The 12,778-nt window shown below is 38.6% G+C and overlaps 1 protein-coding gene across 1 annotated transcript; it reads left to right on the top strand.

The window, feature by feature from the left end:
• Positions 1–3,294: 3,294 nt before the first annotated feature.
• LOC107719229 (cdc42 effector protein 3-like) lies at positions 3,295–11,565 on the top strand. Its single transcript, XM_016526604.1, has 2 exons — positions 3,295–3,721; positions 10,023–11,565. Exon 2 carries the CDS (start codon positions 10,225–10,227, stop codon positions 11,128–11,130), a length of 906 nt encoding a protein of 301 aa, XP_016382090.1. The 5' UTR covers positions 3,295–3,721; positions 10,023–10,224; the 3' UTR covers positions 11,131–11,565.
• Positions 11,566–12,778: the final 1,213 nt, after the last annotated feature.

Here is a 12,778-nt window from a genome sequence, read left to right as displayed (position 1 = left end):
TGAGAACTGTGCATTAACCACAACCACATGAATCAAAGCACAAGACAATGTCCACACTGTTTATTTGAAATGTTTAGTCACTCTAGCAACATTCATTAACACATTTATTTATACATTCAACAACTCTCCAATAAGAAGAAGTGTTGAATTGATGCAGTTAAGCTGCTGCTTCGCTTGCTGTCTACAGAAGCAGGACATGTGAAATTTTAGAACCCCAGGTTAAAGCCACTTAAAGGGTTAGTTCGTCCAAAAATGATAATTCTGTCATTAATTACTCACCCTCATGTCGTTCCAAACCGGTAAGACCCTCAATCATCTTTGGAACACAAATTAAGATATTTTTGAAATCCGAGAGCTACCCAGAGCTACGCAACTACCACGTTCAAGGCTCAGAAAGGGAGTAAGGACATCGTTAAAATAGTACATGTGACAGCAGTAGTTCAACCTTAATTTTATGAAGCAACAAGAATACTTTTCGTGGACAAAGAAACAAAAATAACAACTTTATAAAACAATTTCTTCTCTTCCGAGTCAGTCAACGCACGTTCACAACAGTACCATGACGCATTTTGGGTGAACTATCCCTTTAAACCCTGGGTTAATTCAGTGACATTCATCACTTTTGAAAGTTGATTGATACCTTGTGTGAACCACAGTATTTATTTACATTTATTTATTTAAATTGTAAGATAACTTTTTTCCTGGATTATGGTAATGACATCCATATTAGCAGGTGTCTAATGCAGTTTCTGGTAAGTTGTAATGGTCTCTGATTGGATGGAGTATGAAAGTTAAGGTTCTACCAATTAACTTTGTACCTCTCTGTGATGGATCTTCATCATGTCAAAGTTAAGTAGTGTGAATTACTAACCCAGAGTTAAAAATGAACAGTGTGAACATGATATCCATCACATGCAATGTTTGAAATGGCTCTAATAGTTGCTTTTCCTTCTTTTTCACATTTCTCATATGATCACTGTCTATGTAACACCGCAAAACCTCTGACATTAGAGGAAGTGACTTCAGCGGCAGCAGTTAGTCAGCTCTATGGGTTTTCAGTGACCAATCACAGGCTCTGATTGTTATGTGGTCCAAAACAAGCTAATTCAAAACTGGGAAAATCAGGTAATCCTTTCATAAACATCACAACGTTTCCAAAACTAAATCTCCGCTCATGTGAACTCAAATAGTCTCTTTTGGTGGGAAGAACTGGAGGTGTTCCTCTAAAATTCCTCTAAACGCTAGTGTCTACAAGCACATTCACAGCATTTATATGGTGATTGCAGCTTGGCAAACATGAGGACAATACTCAGTATTCTTCCTGAGACCATGTGCTCTCCACATGTGACATCATGCCCACAAAACACAAAAAGACTTCATTCAGAAAGCTTTCTGTCCAATAGTGGCTGTTTCACTTAACTGAATTGCTCAAATCTAACAGACCATCTACAAGTGCAAGATACAGCCCAACAGAAACACGGTCAGCCTCTCTGAGGGTGGTCAATAAAGGGTCAGATGTGTTATAGAGGAGTATAGCACTGGATCAAGAAGCAGATGTTCTCAAGGGACACACATACTGTATGTATACCTTGACTGCACTGCAAGTTGCTATGGATAAAACCCACAAATGTAAAGTTAAATTTGACATAATATATATATGATGTTTTAAGCGGCTATACCAAAACCTGCACTGCAAAAAAAAAAGACTTTGTTAATGATTTTTTAAATTAGTTTCTGTGATATGTCATTCAAGTGAAACAGACCTGACTTGAAATGAAGAAAAAAGGGCAGGACTTGATTTTGTCTATCAGGAATTGATTGGATCGTTGTCTTCTACTAAACTGCATTGGTCACAGCTGCCTACATAGGCAGCTGCCTTCTAAGACAGCATCTAAACTGATCTGGAAACTCATAAGATACTGATTTGGAACACTGTATATAACCAGCTATTCCACGCACCACAAGAATCGCGTTTGTCACGCCAAGCACAATTCACTTCGAACTGTTAGCATATTAGCATCTAAAATTCTAACATTTTAAATTTTATTTATTTATTTATACTGCAAAAAAAAAAGACTTGTTAATGATTTTTTTAATTAGTTTCTGTGATATGTCATTCAAGTGAAACAGACCTGACTTGAAATGAAGAAAAAAGGGCAGGACTTGATTTTGTCTATCAGGAATTGATTGGATCGTTGTCTTCTACGAAACTGCATTGGTCACAGCTGCCTACATAGGCAGCTGCCTTCTAAGACAGCATCTAAACTGATCTGGAAACTCATAAGATACTGATTTGGAACACTGTATATAACCAGCTATTCCACGCACCACAAGAATAGCGTTTGTCACGCCAAGCACAATTCACTTCTAACTGTTAGCATATTAGCATCTAAAATTGTAACATTTTAAATTTTATTTATTTATTTATTGTATTAAATGAGGCAAATTTATGATCAACGTTTCTCCTATTTTAACCTCCATCTTGAATTTTTTTTTTTTCAGTGTGCACATCTAAATTCATTGTAGGATTGTGTTGTTTTAAAACATACATTCGATATTCCCTTATGAATTGCCCATAATAAGGTATCTCATTCTTAGGAACAGCTTCACACTTATAATGTGTCTCCTGTCCAGGTAGGGAGCTCACTATATATAGCGTATGGAACAGAGCTTACACCAATCTTTCTCTCACACACCCACACACCCACAGAAGAGCAGGATAGACTCACTGCACCCCCTCCTAATCCTGTCAAACGTGAGCTCACTGCAGAGCACTTTATGTTGCCAAGGAAACCTATTTTAGGTTGAGGGTGACAAGAAGCTCCACAGAGGTTTACAGTGCAGCTGCAAAGAGAAACAGCATTTCTCTATAAGTAATCATGAATATTTTATCTCTTCATCTATCTATCTATGTATATGTATGTATGTGTGTATGTATATATGTATCTATCTATCTACAATCTTTCTTTCTTTCTTTCTTTCTTTCTAGCAAGGTTGCATTTCACCTCTCAGATGTTGTAATTGTGTCTGGAAAATGCTGAGCAAACAAATGAGGCAGAGATTCTTAAGTCGGCAGAAATAAATTGCAGAATGACAGAATAGAACGGGATTCAAAGAAGGTAAATGAGTGTGAGAACTGTGATAAAAAGGAAAAACGTGTGAGAGAGAGCACGAGAAGGGAGGTGGGGAGTGACAAGACGAACAGAGAGAGAGAGGGACGTTGTATTTCTTCCACTCTGTTTTGGAAGAGAAGGACTTTGACGTTCAGCAGCTGGGAAGCACAGTAGGAGAGACTCCACACTCTTCATTTTCCTCCTCCCTTGAGCGAGCGCTGTCTGTCTCTCCAGGAAATACTGCCGCAGCTCCGGCGGGTCGGGACTGCAGAAGACGAGTGAATTGGATTTCAACGCCAGCGTCTGCAGACAGGCAGGGACAGGTGCTGCAGGCGGAGAAAGGAGGAGCAAAGCAAAGCGGAGACACGCCACACTGCTTCATAGGAGGAATTCTGAAACAGCTGTCCAGCAGACATCCTGCCTGTGAGAAGTAAACCCTCAAGGGCAGAGAGAAAGAGAAAGAGAGAGAGAGAGAGAGAGAGAAGACGAAAACGGCAACACGCTACACCACCCAGAAGCTGACTAACAGTTTAGGTCAAGGCACCTCCGGGACGGCAACCACAGACTGAAGAAAACAGGGACATTCATCTGTAAAGACACAGGAGCAGGTAAAACTACTGATGATACTGATGATTTTTTGGCAGGTATATGTGCATGATAACAAATGATTATTTAAATGGCATGCAAATAGTGTATTTTCTTAAGGGTATGTTTCTTGAGTACAACCTCTTAAAATAAAGGTTCTTTTTTAGCATCTATAGTTCCATGAAGAACCTTTGACATCAATGGAATCTTTCCATTCCACAAAAGGTTCTTTATAAACTCATATTAACCCATTAAAGAACCATTTTGGGTTCCTCAAAGAACCTTTCAATGAGTGGTTCTTAAAACAACCACTTTATTCTTAGTGTGAATAACATTTTAGTAATCTAAAGAAGCTTATAGACTATAAACAACCTTTTGTCCACTGGAAATGTTCCATGGATGTTAAAAGTTCTTCATGGAACCGTCAATGCTAATGAAGAACCTTTATTTTTAAGAGCTGTAGTGGAAAAATTTCTTTAGATTTTTTTATGTGTTTCACTTAATGAAAGAAATTGTTATTTGAAGAACTGTTCACTGAAAGGTTCTTTAAGGAACCAAAAATTGTTCTAATCTATGGCATTGCTGCAAAATCTCCCTGTTGAAATCTTTATTTTTAAGAGTGCAGATCACATAAGATCGAAAAAGTGTTGTATTCATAAACCATGTGGCTGTTATTTGCTAGTTAGGCTTCTGAAACCTCTTTCCACTCATGCACATGGCTGTCATTGTGACATTTGAGATTTTGTGCTGCAGAATATGTCGAGCAAATTCCCACACACCACAAAACAAGGGCTGGGAAGCTCAAAGCAACCCGACACCTGGTTCCTCTCTGTTCTTCAAGCACATGCTCAACTGTTTGACCAGAAAAGATCTTCTAAAATTCCTCAGATACATTCCTCCATCCAGCAGAACTTGGAAAGTCATCTGGACTCTCGCAGAAAGCCAAAGACAACAGCAGCTTGAGAACAGAAGTCTTGGAGGTGGATATCAGGGTGTAAAAATCATGAAGTTGAGGTGAAAGAGACCTCGCCCACCCTGGTTCCTCCAAATGCAGCAGCCATCCTAAAGTGTACTTAAGGGTTGCTTTATGTAACACACTGGAAACCTCAAATTGTCCAACAGGGTCGTTTGGGGTCGGAGGAATTTGAAAGCTTGAAAGCTTAGGCCTAAAACACCCAAGAGAGGAGGGAAAACCCGAGCCACCCAAGAGAGCAGAGCTTGATCTCAGCCCAGATGATCTAGCCATGCATGCTTTGGGATATTGCACCTGTAAAAAGAACAGCCAGAAACATCCAAATAATGCAGATGTGCTTTAAATACCACATCAGCAGCAACAGCAACTTCTTAGACAGGACCGGGTGGTCAGGTTTTCAGCCAAAAAAGGCTATGGCTAAAATAGGTCAGAGGGAGAATCAAAATTGGCGCAGTTGCGGGGCTAAAGAGAGTCTTAACACATTTCTGTGTACAGTGGGAATGGCATCATTGCACTTGTTTAGATCACTGCTCACACTTGCTCTAATAATAATGTGACCCACATACTCACACGTGAATTTTTCCTGAGTGCCAGCAGAATGCAATGAGAACCGTCTTCAGACCCCGTGGCTGCAGCCCCTGCTCTCACCTTTCACCCCATTTGGACTCTTTTTGCCTCACTGTTCTTCCTTTTAATTTAGCCATTTTGTCTCATTCCGTATAGTTCAGTCTAATTTTGCCCCATACAGACTCATTCTGGTGCCTTGAGTCTTATCACATTTGCTCATAGTCATTCTCATTTATTCTGATCAGTCTCAGTCTGACTTGTTTGATAACGTTCAGTCTATTTTCTTCTCATTTAGTCTCATTCAGTGGCATTCTGTCCCAATTTTTTTTCTTATTTAGTCTCAATCCGTTTCATTAATTGCATCTAGTTCAGTCTTAAAGGGATAGTCCACCCAAAAATGACAATTACCCCATGATTTACTCACCCTCAAGTCATTCTAGGTGTATATAACTTTCTTCTTTCAGACAAATACAATCGGAGTTATATTAAAAAATGTTCTGGCTTTTCCAAGCTTTATAATGGCAGCGAATGGTGGTCGAGATTTTGAAGCAAAATAAAGTGCATCCATCCATCATAAAAAAAGTGCCCCACACGGCTCCAGGGGGGTAATAAAGTCCTTCTGAAGTGAACTGATGTGTTTGTGTAAGAAAAGTATCCATACTTAAAATTTTATAAACAGTAATCTCTAGCTTCCGCTAACTGTCGAGGCGTTCCAGCAGATGACGCAGGACATAGGTGTTTCTAGCGTTCTTCAAAATATATTTTGTGATTTGTATGAGAAATAAATGCATACAGTTTGAAATTACATGAGCATGTATGTAAATGATGGCAGAATTTACATTTTTGGATGGAATATCCATTTAAACTACCTTATCTTGTCTCAGTCATTCTCAATTCACTCCCATTTTGTCCCTTTGCTGGATGGAGCTCAGGCTTTGGCTTATTCAGTCTTTCAGAAGGGAGACACGCGGCTGACCTGCTGACATGCACTTCCGAGGGGTGTGTGATGATACAGTCCCCCAGGGAAAGGGGGTAGACAGATCTATCTCGACATTCTACAGGAGCGTCAGAGCACTTGGAAGTACAACATTTGCCCCTGGACTCATTCCAGATCTAAAATGAAGACACGATATGGCCCTGAGATAAAGCCAAATCAAGAGGGTGTGAGAGGCAGCTGCTCTACTTCTAAAACTCATTGTGGTTGATTGTTGCATTGAATGGCATTGTTTGTTATTCATGGCATTGAACAATTTATTCAAAGCATCTCACACCTGCTGGGGTTTTAACTGAAGACTAACCATAGCTTTAACCTTAAACCCTAACCCTTTAACCTGCCCTAAGTATTATGTGGGCTTCCCTTTGAGACTTATTTCACCCAGTCCAGGGGTTTGCACACCTGCTTGCTTTGATCATGCCATGACAGCAGGATTTATGTGAGCTTTTTCATCAGTGTAACCAAACAAGCAAATTTCAAGATGCTGCTTTTTATGTAACTGCAACAAAACATTCAAGATTAAAGTCAAAGGGGTCAAATTCAGTGTTATTTTAGTATTATTTATATACTATTAGTATTGATTAATATTTTGTATTTGCTTTTATTTTGATATTTTCAGTATAAATTTTAAATTGATTTGATTTCTTATAAATCTACTTTGTGTTATTAGTTATATTTCTTTCATTTATTTTTATCAGGGCTATTATATATTATATTATACATTATTGCGTTACTTGGAATAAAATAAACTTTAACTGAAATAAAAAATATTTTAAATTATTTTGTCAGCTAGTTGTCAAGGCAAAATTCCTCATCTTCATTTAGTTTATCTTGATGTAATAAAATAACTAATGAACTAATTAACTAAACTAATTAAAATGACAAAGCACACAACAAAATAACAAACTTAAAAATTACTGCAAAATTACTGCAAAATATAAAAATAAATACTCATTCAAATTATTATTTAAATACTATAATAGCATTTTAATGATACTAAAATAACCCTGATTTTTATTTCATGTTAAGTTTAATTTAAAATATATATTGAAAATGATTTTGGGTATGGGGTCGAATTAAGGGATCTAAAATATGGTCATGCAGAATAAGGCATTACTATGTGATTCATGAGTACTAATAAACAGCCAGTATGCTAGTATGCTAATAAGCAGCAAGTTAATAGTGAGAATTGGTCCTTAAAATAAAGTGTTACCGAAAAGGCATATTCAGGGACAATCACAGTTCTGACACCAAAAGCACTGTAGCCTTCCTTCTGTGCACACACACACACACGCACATTTTTCTCTATCACTGACACACTCGTGCAGCCACACATTCCTCAGCCATCCTGATGATGCTTGTTACATTTAAAAATAGTTTTCCGTTCAGTGCTCCATTGAGGTTTATTTGTGTTTCACTGCATCAGAGTCCAAAAATGCTTTTAAAGCCCTATGAACTCACAAGGCGACCTCTGAGCTTGTGCAAAAAGAGACGTGCATAAGAAAACACAAAGATTGTATGACAACCAGAATAATACCATTCATCCAGACTCAAACAGACTAGCCTACATCATTGTCAAGGACTGTACTGCAGCTCACTTTCATCGTACTTCTGTTGTTTATCAGCTGTGTGATTTGTTAAGACGTTACCACAGGGGAGTCGTGTATCCCTAGCAAAGGGAATTTCTGGTGTTTTGTAAACAGTGTCCTCCCTGGCTGTCTCTAACCGGGATCTTCAGGGGATGTGGATCAGTGAGCTCTGACATCATTTTAAGTACGGTGGTGGCTCCATGTTATCAGATGGTTATTGCATGGTATTTTAATATACAATGGCCTCAAACCATATTTGGACACAGATGTATGATATTGTAGTATATGTAAGGAATAACTGACAACAGGCCGTTGAATTATTAGAAAAATAATGCACACCCGAGATGGTAAGGCGGCCACAACACAAAGGGGTCACACCTCTGTGTGTGCTTTTTTTCTAATAATTCAACCGCCTGGAGTCAATTATTCTGCTTATACCACAGTTATCATCAAGACATTGTTCAGATGATGTATTTCAAGACATTCGTCAGGTTTTGCATGTAGGACTATTTTCTTAAACATGCATCTCATCTCAAGCCTCCATTGCTAATTCCAAAATGTCATTACTGTAATGGAGGCTTAAGCCATTGATAATATTATTAAAGCAGTCTAATGCAGTTATTAGAGAGAGTCAAGGAGAGAGAGAGATTGTATTTGTGTGAAGTGTGTATGAATTACCTGACTCTGTGCATCTCTCAACAGTGTTCAGAGGCAAGTTTCACTGTTTCAAGAACAGCAATGTTACCACCTCTATACTGAGAAATTTTCAGCTGCTAAACTATTAATAAAGTCATGGGGAAGCGCTAACAAGAAGTTTCTGTGCATATGTATGTTTCCATGTGTGTGTGAGTGTGTGTCTGTACCTGGTCTATACTGTACGTGTATGCATTTGTATGGGAGAGAAAGCGGGAGAATCAAACATAATTTTGTGGGAAACTCGTGTTAATAGTTTGTTATTTTTATCCTATTGTTTGTTATATTTATTGGGTTGGTCAGTATCAGTGTCAGTTTTTTTTTGTTTTTTTTTTTGCTTTATATATTTTTAGTATATAGACATTTTACATATATTTTAGGATACAAAATTATATATATATATATATATATATATATTAAATACAGTAAAAACAGTAATATTGTGAAATATTAGTTTTCATTAGTCCAGTCTTCAGTGTTACATGATCCTTCAGCAATCATTAAAAAAATAAAATCGTAATTATTCTAAACTTTTGGAGTTTTTAAGTTTAGAATATTGTGCATGTCTTAAAAATTTTATATTACCATAGTACCACAGTCAAAAACTATAGCATTACTGAAATGTACTATTTGAGTAGATTGAAGCATCTGTTGGATGTAGTAAACTAAGTCAGTCATTTTGTTAACTTAAACTAAACAAGTCATTTTTTTAACTTAACATTTTGTTAACATCACCATATTTATGTTTTCACGTAAGATGCTTTGTTGAAATGAAAACGGCCCCAGGTCTTCAACGGTTTAGTGAAGTGGATCTTAAAGGAGCAAGAGGACGTTGGGCTCTGCTGCCAAGGGAATGTGGATGTTTTTTCAGTCATACATATTTGGCTAGCCGTGGCCCAGTCGCTGCTTTAGGGATTGTTTGCAGTCTGTCAGTGAGGGTCAGTGTTTAAATGCCTCTCAAAAGGAAATATGTCCATAAATGGGCAAGAAGTCTCTCTCCCTCTTATGATCTGTGGTTACCCTTCTCTCTCTCTCTCTCTCTCTCTCTCTTTCTTTCTCTCCTATTTGTCTGTTCCAACTTTCCTCTCTCTAAAGCCTCTATAAAACTCTCTGCAATTACTACATTATCTCTAGAAATCCTATTTTTATCTTTAAAGCTTGTGGTGTTAATTAAAACATGTAAACATACAGTCATTTTGAAATGACAACAATAGATTTTCTCATTATTCTGGCTTTACAAAGAAGCATACTGTTATTGTATTAACTTGGGTAAGGTTTTTATTTTTTTCAAAATCCCTAATGTGAATGTGTGTCTATCTTTCTGTCTGTCTGTAGCATCTCCAAAAGATGGTTTCAGACAGAGATATATATTTTCGTTGATCTCTCTTTGTACATGCTTAAGATACATGTGACAGTTAAATGAATTTCAGTATTGGATTTATGAACACAATTGCGATATCTTTGATGCTGAGTACAAAGAAAACTAAATTATTTCTCCATCTATCCAGGTGAAGGACATTAATCCAAACATTTGAGCTGGATTATCTTCAGTGAGGATTGAGGACGCATTTAAAACAGCTGCTCTCTGAGAATGTAACCCATGCACTTCTACTTTGCGAGACTCCAGCAAGTTTATCGCACAGCCGAGGAGATCTGAACTTCCAGGGCGTTCCCCGTTCCTCTCCATACCCGCTGGACTCTATAGCAGGGATGCCTGCCAAAACGCCCATCTACCTGAAATCCAACTACAGTAAGAAGGGAAAGAAATGCCGTCTGAGGGACATTTTATCCCCGGATATGATCAGCCCGCCTCTCGGGGACTTTCGACACACTATCCACATTGGAAAGGGCGGTGAATGCGACGCCTTCGGTGACATGTCATTCCTGCAAGGAAAGTTTGAGCTTCTACCAGGGAAAGGTGGTCGTACTCGACCTCAATATGGCATCCACGGGGAGTTCATGAGAGCTAATAGCGCCTCAGATGCATCTTGCGTTGAAACTCCATCGCCAGTCTTGAAAAACGCAATCTCGCTCCCAACCATCGGGGGCAGCCAAGCACTGACTCTACCTTTGATTTCCACCACCGTGTTTCCCATGACCCAGGATCGCCTGTCTGAGCCATCTACTCCTCCAACTGGTTCTGAAGATCTGGAAATCCTGCAGATGGAGACTCTGCTTCAGTCCATCAATGCCTTGAGGAGTGACCCCAGCCCCGTCCCGGAGGAGGACGAACCTTTGATTGACCGCACTGAGATGCCTGAGAAATCACTTGCGAAGAAGAAGATGCACAGCAGTGAAAAAAAGCTTGAAACATTTTTGTCTGTATTTGTTATCGGAAGCAGTGATGCCAATGGGAACTTTAACAATGGTAACAATGGCGATTCGGTCTTTGAGTATGAACAGGAGATGTTCGGCTTCAAGGGCGACTGGGTGGACAGAGATAGCGGTGTTGAAGAGGGTCGTCTATGCGATTCAGACTTTGAAATCTCCAAAAGCAAAAGCCACTCACAGGAGTCGCTCACTCAAATCACGGGATCCCTTTTCTCTCTCGAACTCGACTTGGGCCCATCCATTTTGGATGATGTACTCGATATCATGAATAAGCCGGTGTCTTAGAAAGTGACTTTTACTGAGAACTAAAAGGGAATCTATTTGTCTTGAGCCCATAAACATGACATAGCAATACTGAGCTGAAGAGGCTGAACTTTCTTTCCCAGAGTAAGTTTTTTGTCTTTAGCTTCGGAGTGTCTTGCACACCTTGTTTTGCAAAAATAATGCAATTGACACACAGCCGCTGTGCCTTTTAAGTTAAGTTTAAGCATGCATTGATTCTGATGATGTACATGCAAATCAAACAAGGCTTTTTCTGTGTACTGTTGTTCATCCACAACATCATATAAAAGTCAGTGTGATAATGTGTACATTTCTGCAAACATATACAATGTTCCCATCACAACGTCCTTCACACACAGATATATTTATACTGACAGTTTCATTAACCACACTACCAAATCTTAAAGGCATATACCTAGAGCATATATGTTTTTACGTTGTGAAGCTAAATATGAAATAAATGAATAAATAAACAACTCTCTTTTAGTTTATTATTATTTTTTGTTTTTTTATTATTGTTTTTGTTACTCTTTTTTGTTATTTCAGAATAGGGACGACTGGGGCTAGTTTTCACAAAGACTATACATCAGTAACTAGAAACTCTGAAGTTCAAAAATATCAGTGGTTTTGTATATTATTTTGTTCTTTATAAATGTTTTACTGTTTAAATCTTGCTGAAAATCCTATAATAGGTTATTTAAATGCAGGTTCCCATTGTGACAACTTGCCCCATATAGCAAGAGAACATGACCTATCACTGGGGCATGTTGTCACAAAAGGCTAGCATGTGTTCACTTTCAGCAATAAACCTACCAAGAGAAATATTCACTGGAGTAAAAAGTGTCATAACTTTCCCCGGTTTACCATATTGAGTGATCCCTATATGATGTTCAAAGTGTGTCACTTCATTTTATAAAATCAGTCAGATATTGCAGCAGATGAGTACGTAACAGTAGGTGGACAGCAAAAAATGAGGGAGATGGAGAAAAACAAAGAGAAATTGACTTGTCTTGTTAGCATCTTACATTCCTCAGATTGTGTCCTGTAGTAGGAGTGCATGTGGGTGAGATTGTGTCTAAAAGGAGATGCCAGTACTATTCGTTTGTGACTTGTTGGGACAGAGAAAGAGCAGCCTGTAGCATTCTCAGCATTCCTATGAGAAAACAAAGAGCACGGCCATAAATAAAGCCAATGGACTGAGGCAGAGGGTCATGCTCTACATGGTCGTAAAAGTGAACAGCCTGAAGACAAACTTTGTCCTGTACAAGGAGATATGACTGTTGCAGTGTCTAAACCTCTGCAGGTGACGCAGAGGTTTGTTTGCAGCAATACTGAAGAGTCTGAGTCTGAGTGCCAGACAGCTGCAACATAATTCAGATTTGTCTTTGAAAATTACGCTTTTTCATTCAGGTTTCAAACTTTCCATGGAATCTGCTTCTGCAGAAGTCCACAGAAATTGAACAACTGTCCTTAAGATAGTTGTACCCATTCTCTGCTCTTTGACTGATCCCACACTAAGGGTTCTATCATACACCCGTCGCAATGCGGCGCCAGGCACGACGCAAGTGTTTTTTGCTAGTTTCAGCCCAATGTAGTGATCATTTTCACGTCCTGCGCCACGCTGTTTAAATAGCAAATGCATTTGCGCCCA

This window comes from Sinocyclocheilus rhinocerous, unplaced genomic scaffold (genome assembly GCF_001515625.1).
Source record: "Sinocyclocheilus rhinocerous isolate Xijiao unplaced genomic scaffold, SAMN03320098_v1.1 scaffold513, whole genome shotgun sequence".
Classification (NCBI taxonomy): Eukaryota; Metazoa; Chordata; class Actinopteri; order Cypriniformes; family Cyprinidae; genus Sinocyclocheilus; species Sinocyclocheilus rhinocerous.
This window is presented reverse-complemented; position numbering and strand designations above follow the sequence as displayed.

What these genes read in the sequence shown, in the direction of transcription:
- LOC107719229 (XM_016526604.1), top strand. Translation starts at nt 10,225, where the DNA reads ATGCCTGCCAAAACGCCCATCTACCTGAAATCCAACTACAGTAAGAAG.